This window comes from Brachionichthys hirsutus, chromosome 24, assembly GCF_040956055.1.
Source record: "Brachionichthys hirsutus isolate HB-005 chromosome 24, CSIRO-AGI_Bhir_v1, whole genome shotgun sequence".
In the NCBI taxonomy this organism is placed as follows: Eukaryota; Metazoa; Chordata; class Actinopteri; order Lophiiformes; family Brachionichthyidae; genus Brachionichthys; species Brachionichthys hirsutus.
The window spans coordinates 5,202,002-5,214,467 of NC_090920.1; the positions used below are offsets into that span (position 1 = coordinate 5,202,002).

General features: G+C 49.1%; 2 protein-coding genes across 2 annotated transcripts; both read left to right on the forward strand.

The window, feature by feature from the left end:
- Positions 1-2,652: 2,652 nt before the first annotated feature.
- LOC137912106 (CD59 glycoprotein-like) lies at positions 2,653-3,892 on the forward strand. Its single transcript, XM_068756463.1, has 4 exons — positions 2,653-2,724; positions 2,837-2,938; positions 3,040-3,113; positions 3,568-3,892. The coding sequence occupies exons 1-4, from the start codon at positions 2,670-2,672 to the stop codon at positions 3,685-3,687; spliced, it is 351 nt and encodes a 116-aa protein (XP_068612564.1). The 5' UTR covers positions 2,653-2,669; the 3' UTR covers positions 3,688-3,892.
- Positions 3,893-4,287: 395 nt separating this feature from the next.
- cdk15 (cyclin-dependent kinase 15) lies at positions 4,288-9,963 on the forward strand. The gene is made up of 13 exons (XM_068756346.1): positions 4,288-4,455; positions 4,830-4,961; positions 5,042-5,136; positions 5,905-5,984; positions 6,772-6,866; positions 6,964-7,026; positions 7,344-7,467; positions 7,733-7,853; positions 7,926-8,019; positions 8,143-8,206; positions 8,501-8,549; positions 8,716-8,858; positions 9,851-9,963. Exons 1-13 carry the CDS (start codon positions 4,288-4,290, stop codon positions 9,961-9,963), a joined length of 1,341 nt encoding a protein of 446 aa, XP_068612447.1.
- The last annotated feature ends 2,503 nt before the right edge of the window (positions 9,964-12,466 follow it).

A 12,466-nucleotide genomic window follows, 5' to 3' on the forward strand; every position in this document is an offset into this window, starting at 1 on the left:
CCACCGCACCCAGCAGAACCATCCTACAGCAAACAGAACCACTGAACCAAGCAGAACCATCCTACAGCAAACAGAACCACTGAACCAAGCAGAACCATCCTACAGCAAACAGAACCACTGAACCAAGCAGAACCATCCTACAGCAAACAGAACCACCACACCCAGCAGAACCATCCTACAGCAAACAGAACCACCGCACCCAGCAGAACCAACCTACAGCAAACAGAACCACCACACCCAGCAGAACCATCCTACAGCAAACAGAACCACCGCACCCAGCAGAACCATCCTACAGCAAACAGAACCACCACACCCAGCAGAACCATCCTACAGCAAACAGAACCACCACACCCAGCAGAACCAACCTACAGCAAACAGAACCACCGCACCCAGCAGAACCATCCTACAGCAAACAGAACCACCACACCCAGCAGAACCATCCTACAGCAAACAGAACCACCACACCCAGCAGAACCATCCTACAGCAAACAGAACCACTGAACCAAGCAGAACCATCCTACAGCAAACAGAACCACCACACCCAGCAGAACCATCCTACAGCAAACAGAACCACCACACCCAGCAGAACCATCCTACAGCAAACAGAACCACCACACCCAGCAGAACCATCCTACAGCAAACAGAACCACCACACCCAGCAGAACCAACCTACAGCAAACAGAACCACCACACCCAGCAGAACCATCCTACAGCAAACAGAACCACCACACCCAGCAGAACCATCCTACAGCAAACAGAACCACTGAACCAAGCAGAACCATCCTACAGCAAACAGAACCACCACACCCAGCAGAACCATCCTACAGCAAACAGAACCACCACACCCAGCAGAACCATCCTACAGCAAACAGAACCACCACACCCAGCAGAACCATCCTACAGCAAACAGAACCACCGCACCCAGCAGAACCATCCTACAGCAAACAGAACCACCACACCCAGCAGAACCATCCTACAGCAAACAGAACCACCACACCCAGCAGAACCATCCTACAGCAAACAGAACCACCACACCCAGCAGAACCATCCTACAGCAAACAGAACCACCACACCCAGCAGAACCATCCTACAGCAAACAGAACCACCACACCCAGCAGAACCATCCTACAGCAAACAGAACCACCGCACCCAGCAGAACCATCCTACAGCAAACAGAACCACCACACCCAGCAGAACCATCCTACAGCAAACAGAACCACCACACCCAGCAGAACCATCCTACAGCAAACAGAACCACCGCACCCAGCAGAACCAACCTACAGCAAACAGAACCACCGCACCCAGCAGAACCATCCTACAGCAAACAGAACCACCGCACCCAGCAGAGTTCTTTTAAAGTCACCAGATCTGATTTAAATTTAGTCGGACCCAATAGGAAGAATCAGTAGAATCTAGGAGAACCCAGCAGAACCCATAACCCAGTTTACCGATGCTGTGTGGATCCATGTGGCGCTGACTGGGTCTTCAGTCTGAGAACACAAACATCCTGGATGAGGATATAAAAAGTACGAGAAATGTTCAGCTGGAGTGAACAGAACCAATCCGCTTCACCTGGAAACATCAAAGTATTTATCAATACTGATCAGAGGATGACATCACTGTCCAGAGCCTGTCAATAAAACGATCGATAAGGACATCATCGGTTCCATCCTAACAGAAACACATCAAACACACCTGTGAGGAAGACAGACTCGCCTTCATCGTCCAATGAAACCGATGCTGCTCCATAATGAATGAGGTTTCAGTTATCACCTGGGACATGTGGACCAATCAGGCGCAGCCTCAGCGCTGACATCACCGGGGCCGTTGCCACCTGTTGTGAGCGGAAGGCCCGATAATGGATTAATAGCTCCATTCATATTCAATGACTCCTGTGTAGGTAAAGGTAACATCAGCTGTGAGCCAATCAGAGAGCAGCGTGATGGTATGATGATGATGACGATGACGATGATGATGCTCTCTGTCTCGGTACTGAGGCTGATTGTCCCAGTGGTTCTGAACGGTTCTTTGTTTTGCAGGTCAACAGAACAATGAAGCTTTTCTCTCGCTGCTCTGAGACGAAACGGCGCCGCTCATCCACCATCACCATCATCATCATCATCACCGTGCTCCTTCATCACAGCTGGAACCGGACCGAGTTGGCAGCCGTTAGCTCTGTGACGCTAAATGCTAGCCCTCTCTATCGTGGTGAAGATGAAGAGGATCAATCAGTGTGATTTCCTCCTTCACGCTTCAATCACCAGGCGCCGTTGACAAAGGATGGAGAACCATGTTAGAACCAAGAACCCACCCAAAACCACCACGAAGACCCGGTTCAGAGACCCAAACAGAGAAGCACTGGAATGGAACAAACGGAAATCACCAAGAGACGAGTTAAGGGCAAACCCCCGGACCCACAAGACCAGAATCAGATCCAGAACAGTTGGACCTGAGGAACCGAACCGGAACCCGACACACCCTGAGGCCTAACGCTGGTGCCAGCGTGGAACTCTGAGGTCATGCATCTCTGAAGCCTGACTGAAAACAATGACGGCGACTATGAGACAGTCTCCTCCCTGTGGGCGGGGCCTCCCAGTCAGGACTGGGGCACTCATCCTGGCGGGACACTGAACAGTCTCACACTGAGGGACGGACGTGCTGAGGTGGAAATGGAGCGCTCCTTTGGGATTTGCCTGCTGATCTTCTCGGCTCTGATTGGACTGGGTTTGTCAGATTCTGCTTGTTCCTCACTTTGGGTAATCTGATCACCTTTAATGTGACGGTACCCCGATCATTCAGTGTCACTCACCTGGTTCTGGTTCTGGTTCCGTGTCAGGGTCCAGCATTAAATGCTTCAGCTGCAAGGACTACACCTCCAGCTGCTACAAACAGCGAGACTGCAGCTATGACGACGCCTGTCTCACCCTCTTTGAGAGAGGTACCCACCTGAGCCGCCACACCTGAACGCTACTGTGATTGGTCGGCTGCTCATACTGACATCTACTGAGGTTCTACTGCGGTTCTGCTGTTTTCCTGCAGGTGGAATGACGTACCGTCAGTGTCTGAAGTACTCTGACTGCGAGTACGGCCGACTGGCCCAGATGTTCCCCCAGGTAGGACCCGTTCCCTCAGGACCTGCTAACACATGCTGCTAATGGTAGCTGATAACTGGAGCTGCTAATGGAGCTGCTAATGGAGCTGCTGATGGAGCTGTTAATGGTAGCTGCTAATGGTAGCTGCTAACTGGAGCTGTTAATGGTAGCTGCTAGTGGAGCTGCTAATGGTAGCTGCTAACTGGAGCTGCTAATGGTAGCTGCTAACTGGAGCTGCTAATGGAGCTGCTAATGGTAGCTGCTAACTGGAGCTGCTAATGGAGCTGCTAATGGTAGCTGCTAACTGGAGCTGCTAATGGTAGCTGCTAATGGAGCTGCTAATGGTAGCTGCTAACTGGCGCTGCTAACGGTAGCTGCTAGCTAAATTCTTAAATATTTGTGTTTCTGTGATGCTGACTGATCAACTTTCTATTTGATTAAGCCCATCTAATCGGTAGCTATTGATTTTTTCCAGGTTTCCAGTTTCACCTTCAAGTGTTGCAATGGTGACCTTTGTAACTCCGCCCCCCCCTCTGCAGCTGGGTCTCTTCTTGGTGCTCTGGTCTCATTGGTGGTAATGTGGAGTTTCCACTGAACGATGCTGCTCGACCTGCTCTCTGCGGATTGGTCCAATACTGATGATTGATCCTCTTAACTTACTACTGATGATTGATTTTTGAACTCATTCATTCACATGAACCATATTGTATTAACAAATGGTTTTAAGAACACGGAGAGTTCTCCACTCTGTTTTTGTTCTAAATTAAATTAAAATGTGCAGGAATATGGGATGTTGTTTTACAGTGTGTTTATTCATTAATAAAGTTTTAGCTAGCATTCATCTTGTGAAAGAGATTCAGGAGACCTTTATTGCATTCTTTCAATGTGATTTTAAGCTTTGTATTATAAACAATTCACTTTTTGGTGCCTGGGTGTTGGGCATCCCAGGTAATGATCAGGTATCTTCTGAAAGTGTAGAATCTGTGAAAACAGCATTTAGACAAAATAGAAATTCTGTCTGCTGTAGTTAGCAACTGTGACCACAAGAGGGCAGCACACACCCCGCGACAGACAGTCCTACATCTGACCAGCAGCGGGCAGGAGACACACCGACACAACAATCACGAGACTGTCTGCTTGTCCTGGACTATGTGAGTCATGTGAGACAGACAGAAGGAAGAAGACTGAAGTCAAGATGGACGGCCTGTCCCAGTGGGTGAGGAGGTGCTGTTGTCTTGAAGAAGAACAGAATGAGGAGGAGAATAAGAGACCAAAAGAAGATGAAGATGAAGATGAGGAGCAGGAGGAGGAGGAGTGCTCCTTTAGAAAAAGCAGGAGCTCAACATCCCTCCCGCCTGTTGAAGTAGGTAGTACTTAACTTCATTTCAATACTACAGTAAGTAGATTTACACTTCTCTTAACTACAACAACTATAAGTTTCCATTTAATGCAACAATATCCATTTTATTTTCTGGTTTCTACTCGGGTACTTCTCAAAGGGAGATTTAATCCATCACCTGTAGTTCATTGTCTTTGCTGCGACCTTCATATCTTTATAAAAGTACTGATTTGACTTGGAGGGCAGCATTTGTGTTATTTCTTACAGCGTGCTCATTAAGTCATTCCTCTGAGCCTGACCCGGCTTCAGTACATTTTAAGGTGGACTTTAGTGATTAGCATTTAGTGGTTTGAAAAGGTTTAAGGTGGTTTAAGGTGGTCTCTGCCTGTGGGTCTCAGCTGGATGCGGATCAGGCCCATTTGCCGCAGCCTCACTGGTTCCACACGCTTCAGGTCCGGCCATTCAGGCAGCGGGGATGCAGCAACGGTGACCCGCTGAGACGTAGAAGCTGCCAGGACCCCTTCATCTGGGTCAGTGATTCTACAGAACCTCAGTGAAACAAGTCCCGGACTCAAACACGACGCCATGAAATCTGATTTTATCTGCTCAGAAACCAGGTCTTCAGTTTGGAGCTGTTCATTCTTATGTCAGTCTGGAGAAACTGGGTGAGGGGTCATACGCCTCCGTCTACAAGGGCGTCAGCAGGTGAGTTACTGACCAAACTACAGACCGGAGTCAGTCGACTGACCAAACTACAGACCGGAGTTAGTCTGGGCCCAAACTACAGACCGGAGTCAGTCGACTGACCAAACTACAGACCGGAGTTAGTCTGGGCCCAAACTACAGACCGGAGTCAGTCGACTGACCAAACTACAGACCGGAGTTAGTCTGGGCCCAAACTACAGACCGGAGTTAGTCGACTGACCAAACTACAGACCGGAGTTAGTCTGGGCCCAAACTACAGACCGGAGTTAGTCTGGGCCCAAACTACAGACCGGAGTCAGTCGACTGACCAAACTACAGACCGGAGTCAGTCGACTGACCAAACTACAGACCGGAGTCAGTCGACTGACCAAACTACAGACCGGAGTTAGTCTGGGCCCAAACTACAGACCGGAGTTAGTCTGGACCCAAACTACAGACCGGAGTTAGTCTGGGCCCAAACTACAGACCGGAGTTAGTCTGGGCCCAAACTACAGACCGGAGTTAGTCGACTGACCAAACTACAGACCGGAGTCAGTCGACTGACCAAACTACAGACCGGAGTCAGTCGACTGACCAAACTACAGACCGGAGTTAGTCTGGGCCCAAACTACAGACCGGAGTTAGTCTGGGCCCAAACTACAGACCGGAGTTAGTCTGGGCCCAAACTACAGACCGGAGTTAGTCGACTGACCAAACTACAGACCGGAGTCAGTCTGGGCCCAATGTGCAGTAGTACTGCTGTATTAATACTGCTGTGCGTCTCTTGAGGATCAACGGCCAGCTGGTGGCGCTGAAGGTGATCCGAATGAGGACAGAGGAGGGCGTCCCGTTCACCGCCATCAGAGAGGGTGACCAACACATCATAGAATCTACTACTGTCCTTTCTAGATCTACAAAGACACGATGTAGCTCCTCCATCGCTAGCCTCAACGCTAACATTGTGTCTGTGGTACTCTTCCTGGCATGAAGACATACTGCTGCTCACAGATACTGACTTCTGTACTTAGTCTCGCCTCAAGCACCTTTTCCCACAACTTCATCGTATGACTCTTTAGATTTGTCCCCCTATAGTCTCCCTTCTCGTCTCCCCTTTGTCTACCCTTCATCACTCTAACATGCTGGACATCCTTCCATCTCTGTCTCTCTGTCTGTCCAGCCTACAGATCCCTCTCTCCCTCTTTACTATCTAACCTGCATACAGGTCATCATATGTCCTCTGTTTGACCTTTGCCTTGCGTCTCGTCTCCCTGTACTCCTGTTTACGCTCTTCTGTCCTCTCAATGTCCCACTTCTTCTTAGCAAACCTATTTTCCTGTATGCACCTCTGCACTTCCTGGTTCCACCACCAGGTCTCCTTATCTCCTTTCTCTCCAGAAGACACACCCGGTACTCTCCTACCTGTCTCCCTGATCACCTTAGCTGTTGTATTCCAGTCTCTTGTCTAACCATAACTCCTCCTCCATTCCTCTTTCCATCTCCTCCGTTCTAAAGCAACTTGAATCCTGCTCCGAAGCTTCCAGCCTTGCTTCCTGTCCACCTTTGTCCTCATCATCATGTCCACCGGCTCTCTAGCTTTTCCCGTCATCGTCCCTACTCTCAGTCCGTGTGTGCGTGTGTGTGCGTGTGCGTGTGCAGCCTCTCTGCTCAAACGTCTGAAACACGCCAACATCATCGTCCTCCATGACATCATCCACACCAGAGCGTCTCTGACCTTCGTCTTTGAATTCGTGGTGAGGTTCCGTCCGGTCCAGTCACATGACCTGCAGTGGAGGCGGGACATCTGTTCACCTGGAGCCGCTTCTTCTTCTTCTTCTTCTTGTGCTGCAGCAAACGGACCTGGCCCAGTACATGGACCAGCACCCCGGAGGCCTGCACTCGCACAACGTCAGGGTCGGTTTCACGCCTCATCTTCAAGCACACAATTAATTCATGTGAACAACGTCTAAACTAATGAACGGTGACCCAGCTTGACCAGGGGTCAGCCCCGCCCCCCTCTCAGGTCAAGTTGCCCCACAAAGCCTGAACAGAGCTAAGATGGGCCCCGGACCCCGGGCTTTACAGGGCCAACTGGGCTCCTTGATAACCCGGTTTTGGTTTGGGCCCTTCTGTCTGGTTTCAGGCTCCGTTATGGTTGTGACATCATCGTTAGAGCGGTGACATCATGTCAGACGGGGCGGTTTGACCAGCAGTGTGCGTTGTCCTCCCAGATCTTCATGTTCCAGCTGCTGCGCGCTCTCTGCTACGTCCACAGCCGGAGGATCCTGCACAGAGACCTGAAGCCTCAGAACCTGCTCATCAGCTACCTGGGGGAGCTCAAGATGGCCGACTTTGGTCAAGGACACCCCCGGCTTTATCAGTCATCACTCGTCATTTCAGAAAGCAGAGGCTACTGATTGATATTCTGCTGCTGGCATAGTTTCTCTGAAGTCCAGTATGAAATGTTAGCTAAAGCTAGTTAGCATTCTGCTGATTCAGCGCTATTGTAAAGATGTGAAGAACTGGCATAGCATTAGCATTAGCTTATTGCTGAGACTTTTCAGTGGGATTGGTTCTGTTCTGGTACTGACTGGACCTCCCTGTCTGGTGCCCGGTGAAGGTCTGGCTTGCTCCATGTCCATTCCCAGTCAGACCTTCTCATCGGAGGTGGTGACGCTTTGGTACCGCCCCCCTGATGTCCTGATGGGATCCACCGATTACTCCACGGCGCTGGACATGTGGTCAGTCCACGAGAGGCGGGCCACGACTGTCATGATGACGTCATCGTGTTCACCTTTTTGTCTTTGACTCAGGGGAGCTGGTTGTATCTTCGTAGAGATGCTGCAGGGGGCGCCGGCGTTCCCCGGACACTCAGATGAGTTTGAACAGCTGCAGAAGATTTGGACAGTGAGCGAGCTGAGAACACCTTGAATATTACTACATAATATTACGCTCATCATCGATGACTCACAGATGACTCAGCCAATCGCTCGCCTTCGTCCGTCATGATGAAGTCATGTGTCCCTGCAGGTCCTGGGCGTCCCGTCGGAAGACAGCTGGCCTGGAGTCAGCCAGCTGACAAACTACAAACCAGGCAAGTCAACTCCTCCCACTCTGTCCCAGCAGCCAATCACAAGACAGCAAAGAAACCCCCACAACTGTTTTACTGATACATATTCAATCAACCAAAATTAATCAATTGATCAATCAGTTTTGTAGAATCATTGTATTTGGAGCGGGTAATGGCTAATTCAGTGCACATTTAAAAGAGTATTTGGCTAACAAATATCAATATGCAGTACCTTCTACAACTTAAACAGTACTTCTTGGGTTTTGACCTGCTGGTGGCGCCGATGAGAGCGTCTGAACGGCTCCCTTCTTTCTACAGAGCGGTTTGATCACTCGGAGCCGAAACAGTTCAGGACAGTTTGGAAAAGGTCAGAACAAAAATCTTTACGTTAGCTGCTAAGGACATTGCGTTCATGCTAGCTTGACAGATCAGGCTAGCGTCTCAGTTTACTGTACGTTTTCATGGTAACTGAGCATTAGGCTGATGACGTCTGGATCATTTGGTAAGCTAGCTAGTCTGTCAATGTGGGTCAGGTTGAACCAGCTGCCCTACAAGACTGAAGACCTGGTCCAGGGAATGCTCAGGGGGGTCCCGGCAGAACGGATCTCTGCACAGGATGCCCTGCAGCACCCGTACTTCAGCACGCTGCCCCCTTCCATCATGCAGCTCACAGACAGTAAGAACCTGTGCATCGTGTCGTTCCTTTCTCCTCCGTGTGTTGTCCTGTGTACCTGATGCTTTCTGCACCTTCTCGAAGAAGAGTCTTTGGCAGCGCGATTTATTTGCTGCAGCCGATGCTCACTCATCGAAACCTTGATTCAATGTTGCACTGTACTTGTACTGTGTTGACAATGACAATAAAAGCTTTCCATTTCCAACCAGAGCCGCACTTTACACATGCTAACACATGCTAACCGAGCTGCTACCAGCGTGAAGATGTCATTGCTTCTTTTATGAACCAATACAAAATGATGTTTAGAACTGAACTCATCCTGTTTAGGGTTAGCGGTAGGGTAAGGGTTAGGGTTAGAGGTTAGTTGTAGGGTAAGGGTTAGGGGTTTGGGTTTAGAGCAGGGGTGGGCAAACCTTTTGACTCGTGGGCCACAATGGGTTCTAAAATTTGACAGAGGGCCAGGCTGGAGTGTTTGTGTGAACTAATATAAATTACATGTAAAAGTTATCACATGAAAGGATTTGGCCTTTTACAGGGAGCATTACAGGTGAAAAGGTCAAATAAATGAGGTTTATAATAACATTTTATTTAATGATATTATTTGGACAAGTTCGGCAGGCCGTATTACCGGTATAAACCCAACGTGCCGTATATGGCCCCCGGGCCTTAGTTTCCCCATGTCTGCCCTATACCCTGGCATACTCTTACTGTGGAGCTGTCCGTGGTGCTGAAACGCGCCGCTTTGTTGTGGAGGGCCCCCTGAAACAACGCTTCCCCCCCCCCACACAACAAAACAAAAAGCGTTTCAGCACCACGGACAGCTCCACAGTAGGAGTACGCCAGGGTATAAACTTTAGAGATGGGAGTAGGGTAAGGGGTTCGGGGTAGTTGTAGGGTAAGGGTTTAGGGTTAGTTTTAGGGTTCGGGATAGTTGTAGGGTAAGGGTTAGGCTAAGCCACGTCTCCTAACTCATTCATCCTGTCTCCACTTCTCAGCTGTGTCCATTTTCAAAGTGCCCGGCGTTTATCTTGAGACGGAAGTCAGAGACACCTTCTACCCCAGACGGAGGGTTAAACTTGGTCTACTGCCCCCCACCAAGTGCTGGTAAAGACCCCTCGAACCATCAACCTGAAACCAGCAGAGCGTCAAACTAAATCTTCACCTTCAGATTTAACTCTTTTTTTTTTACAATAAAATATTCCGTTTTGACTTTTTCACTTTTTTTAAAAGGTTGTAAATTGATAAAGCCATACTGTAAATGAGAATAATCAGTATGAACCGAAGTTTGTGATGGGAATAAATTAACTCGTCTAATTTGCATATTATGACATCACCAGGCGTCCAGTGTACATGGACCACTTCCTCATCTCTCAAGTAAACCCAGCCATCACCTCATTATTCTTGGTTGGACGGCAAGCGCACCCGCTGCCCCCTCCGCTATTAGCGGTGTATTATCTCCCGCCATCACTATGCCGCTATTTCCACAGCTTTTTTCATTCCCGCGAGCAGTCAAAACGCTACCGTTAGCGTTATTACCAACCCTGCGACACCCACGACATCCCCTCCATCCACCCTGGACAGGAAGAAGTGAAGCAGCGGCTCCGTTATGTCCTGCTTGTGGAACTTTCCGTCTCACTGGACGACTGAACACATTCATCAGAGGGTGAATATTCCTCGTCAGATCAGCCATGGTTCGTTTTCTCTCGCTAAACTGTGCTGTCTTGCTGTCTTACTCCAAGACTACTTTCTCGTCTCCTTACACTCTATAAACTAGTAACTACCTAACTTTGAATGGAAACACACAAGTGGCTCAGGTTGAAGTGGCAGATGTCTGCCATCTGCTGGTGTGAATTGGTAACTACATGAGGCCCCATATTTTGCTTGTCGTGATTTTGCGACTTCGGCGTTAAGATGTTGGATTGGATTCTCAGCATTTGTTAGCATTTATGATTTATTCACAAAGTCATGCATGAAAAAAATTAATCTTAAATAAAGTTTTTTCTCAAAAGAAATGCTGACTCCTCCCTCACCAGGCTTGATGCCTGGTCCACATGACACCAGACATCACGGTGACCAGTATGAACCGGACCCGGCCATGAGCTGGAGCCAGTCCGGTCTTTGAAACGTCCCCAATGTAGACCAGCAGAGTCTATAAACCACCAAACTAATGGTCTCACAGCATGGCCGGGACCTTTAGCTGCTAGTCCTAATCCAACGCTAATTTAACGGTAGCTCAGAGCTACCCTAATTTAATGTTAATGTAACGGTAGCTAGAAGCTGTCTGAATTTAATGCTAACTTAATAGTAGCTAGAAGCTACCACATTTGAAGCTAATGTCATGGTAGCTGGAAGCCATCTTAATGTAATGATAATCTTACGGTAGCTGGAAGCTATCTTTACATATATCTGCATGCATCAGGATGCTATCCTAGCTTAGCTGAAGCTCCTACAAACATGTCAAACAGAAAAACAACAAAAATATCAAACAGATTGGCACAAATAACCCCTTAATTGATGATTTGAGCTGCTACAATTGGCTGTAAATACAGAACAGATTAATTAATGACTGAAGAAATGGTTGATAACTGTGATAGATCAGGAATATTAGAACCGGGTTCTAGGGTTGAGCTGGGCTGAGGGAAGCCGGCAGCGTTTTAAATATAGTGAGACAAGAGTTCAGCTTCAAAGGAAGAAATAATGAGGTCACAATCTAAATGAAATGAGGAACCAGGAGCATCTCAAAGTCCAGAGGAACCGGTTCCGTTTCTGGAGATCAGGGAGAACCAGGCCAGGAGGAAATGTCAGCACGACTAGAAATTCAGATCACCAAGATTTCTGGGACATGTCTGATCATTTGATCCAGTAGAAACACGTCTCCACTGAGCTTCATCTGGGTCCACATTACAACCGGTCCTCGGGTCACACAGAACCATTTCAGAGTCACGGTGTGGTTTTTCCTTGTCTGGCCTCTAGCATCTGTCTCAAAGCTGTCTGTCTCTCATTGTCCACAGACGTCCAGCTGCTGTCGCCCGGTCCAGAAGAGGTTCCTCCTCACCTAACCCAGCCCCAGTCTGGACCTGGATCCGGACCCCCCACAGAGCTGTCAGACATTAAAGAGGAACAGGAGGACCTCTGGACCGGTCCGGAGGAAGGACCCTCCAAGGACTGGAGGAGGATGAAATCACCCAGTTCACGTTCAGTCCTGTGAAGGATGAGGAAGACGATGAAGAGGAGCCTCAGTCCTCACAGCTTCATCAGGCCGAGGGCAGGAAGAAAGAGTCTGATGGAGGACCAGAACCAGACGGTGGTGCTGCTGACTGGGAGGAGACGAGTCCACCTCAGGAGAACCTGAAGGGAGTTCTGGACCAGCAGCAGTCGGATCCTCCAGAGGAGCTGCTCGCCAGCCGGATGATGGCGGAGTCCACCAGGAGAGAAGCCCTCCAGCCGCTCCGTCTGCCGGCAGAGCGCCCTCCAAGAGCTTCCTGTCTGAGAATGAAGCCGTGGGGGTCACAGTGGGAGGGGCCTCATCCCTGGAGAAAAGTAAACTTGGTCGATCAGTTTTTATCATTGATTGCTGAAGTCAAACTCCAAACTCCATCTTGGAGCCTCCC

What these genes read in the sequence shown, in the direction of transcription:
- LOC137912106 (XM_068756463.1), top strand. Translation starts at nt 2,670, where the DNA reads ATGGAGCGCTCCTTTGGGATTTGCCTGCTGATCTTCTCGGCTCTGATT. An exon ending in CTCGGCTCTGATTGGACTGG is followed by an intron (nt 2,725 to 2,836) that starts GTTTGTCAGATT and finishes GTTCCGTGTCAG; the next exon opens with GGTCCAGCATTAAATGCTTC. An exon ending in TCTCACCCTCTTTGAGAGAG is followed by an intron (nt 2,939 to 3,039) that starts GTACCCACCTGA and finishes GTTTTCCTGCAG; the next exon opens with GTGGAATGACGTACCGTCAG.
- cdk15 (XM_068756346.1), top strand. Translation starts at nt 4,288, where the DNA reads ATGGACGGCCTGTCCCAGTGGGTGAGGAGGTGCTGTTGTCTTGAAGAA. An exon ending in GTCTACAAGGGCGTCAGCAG is followed by an intron (nt 5,137 to 5,904) that starts GTGAGTTACTGA and finishes GCGTCTCTTGAG; the next exon opens with GATCAACGGCCAGCTGGTGG. An exon ending in TCCACGGCGCTGGACATGTG is followed by an intron (nt 7,854 to 7,925) that starts GTCAGTCCACGA and finishes TCTTTGACTCAG; the next exon opens with GGGAGCTGGTTGTATCTTCG.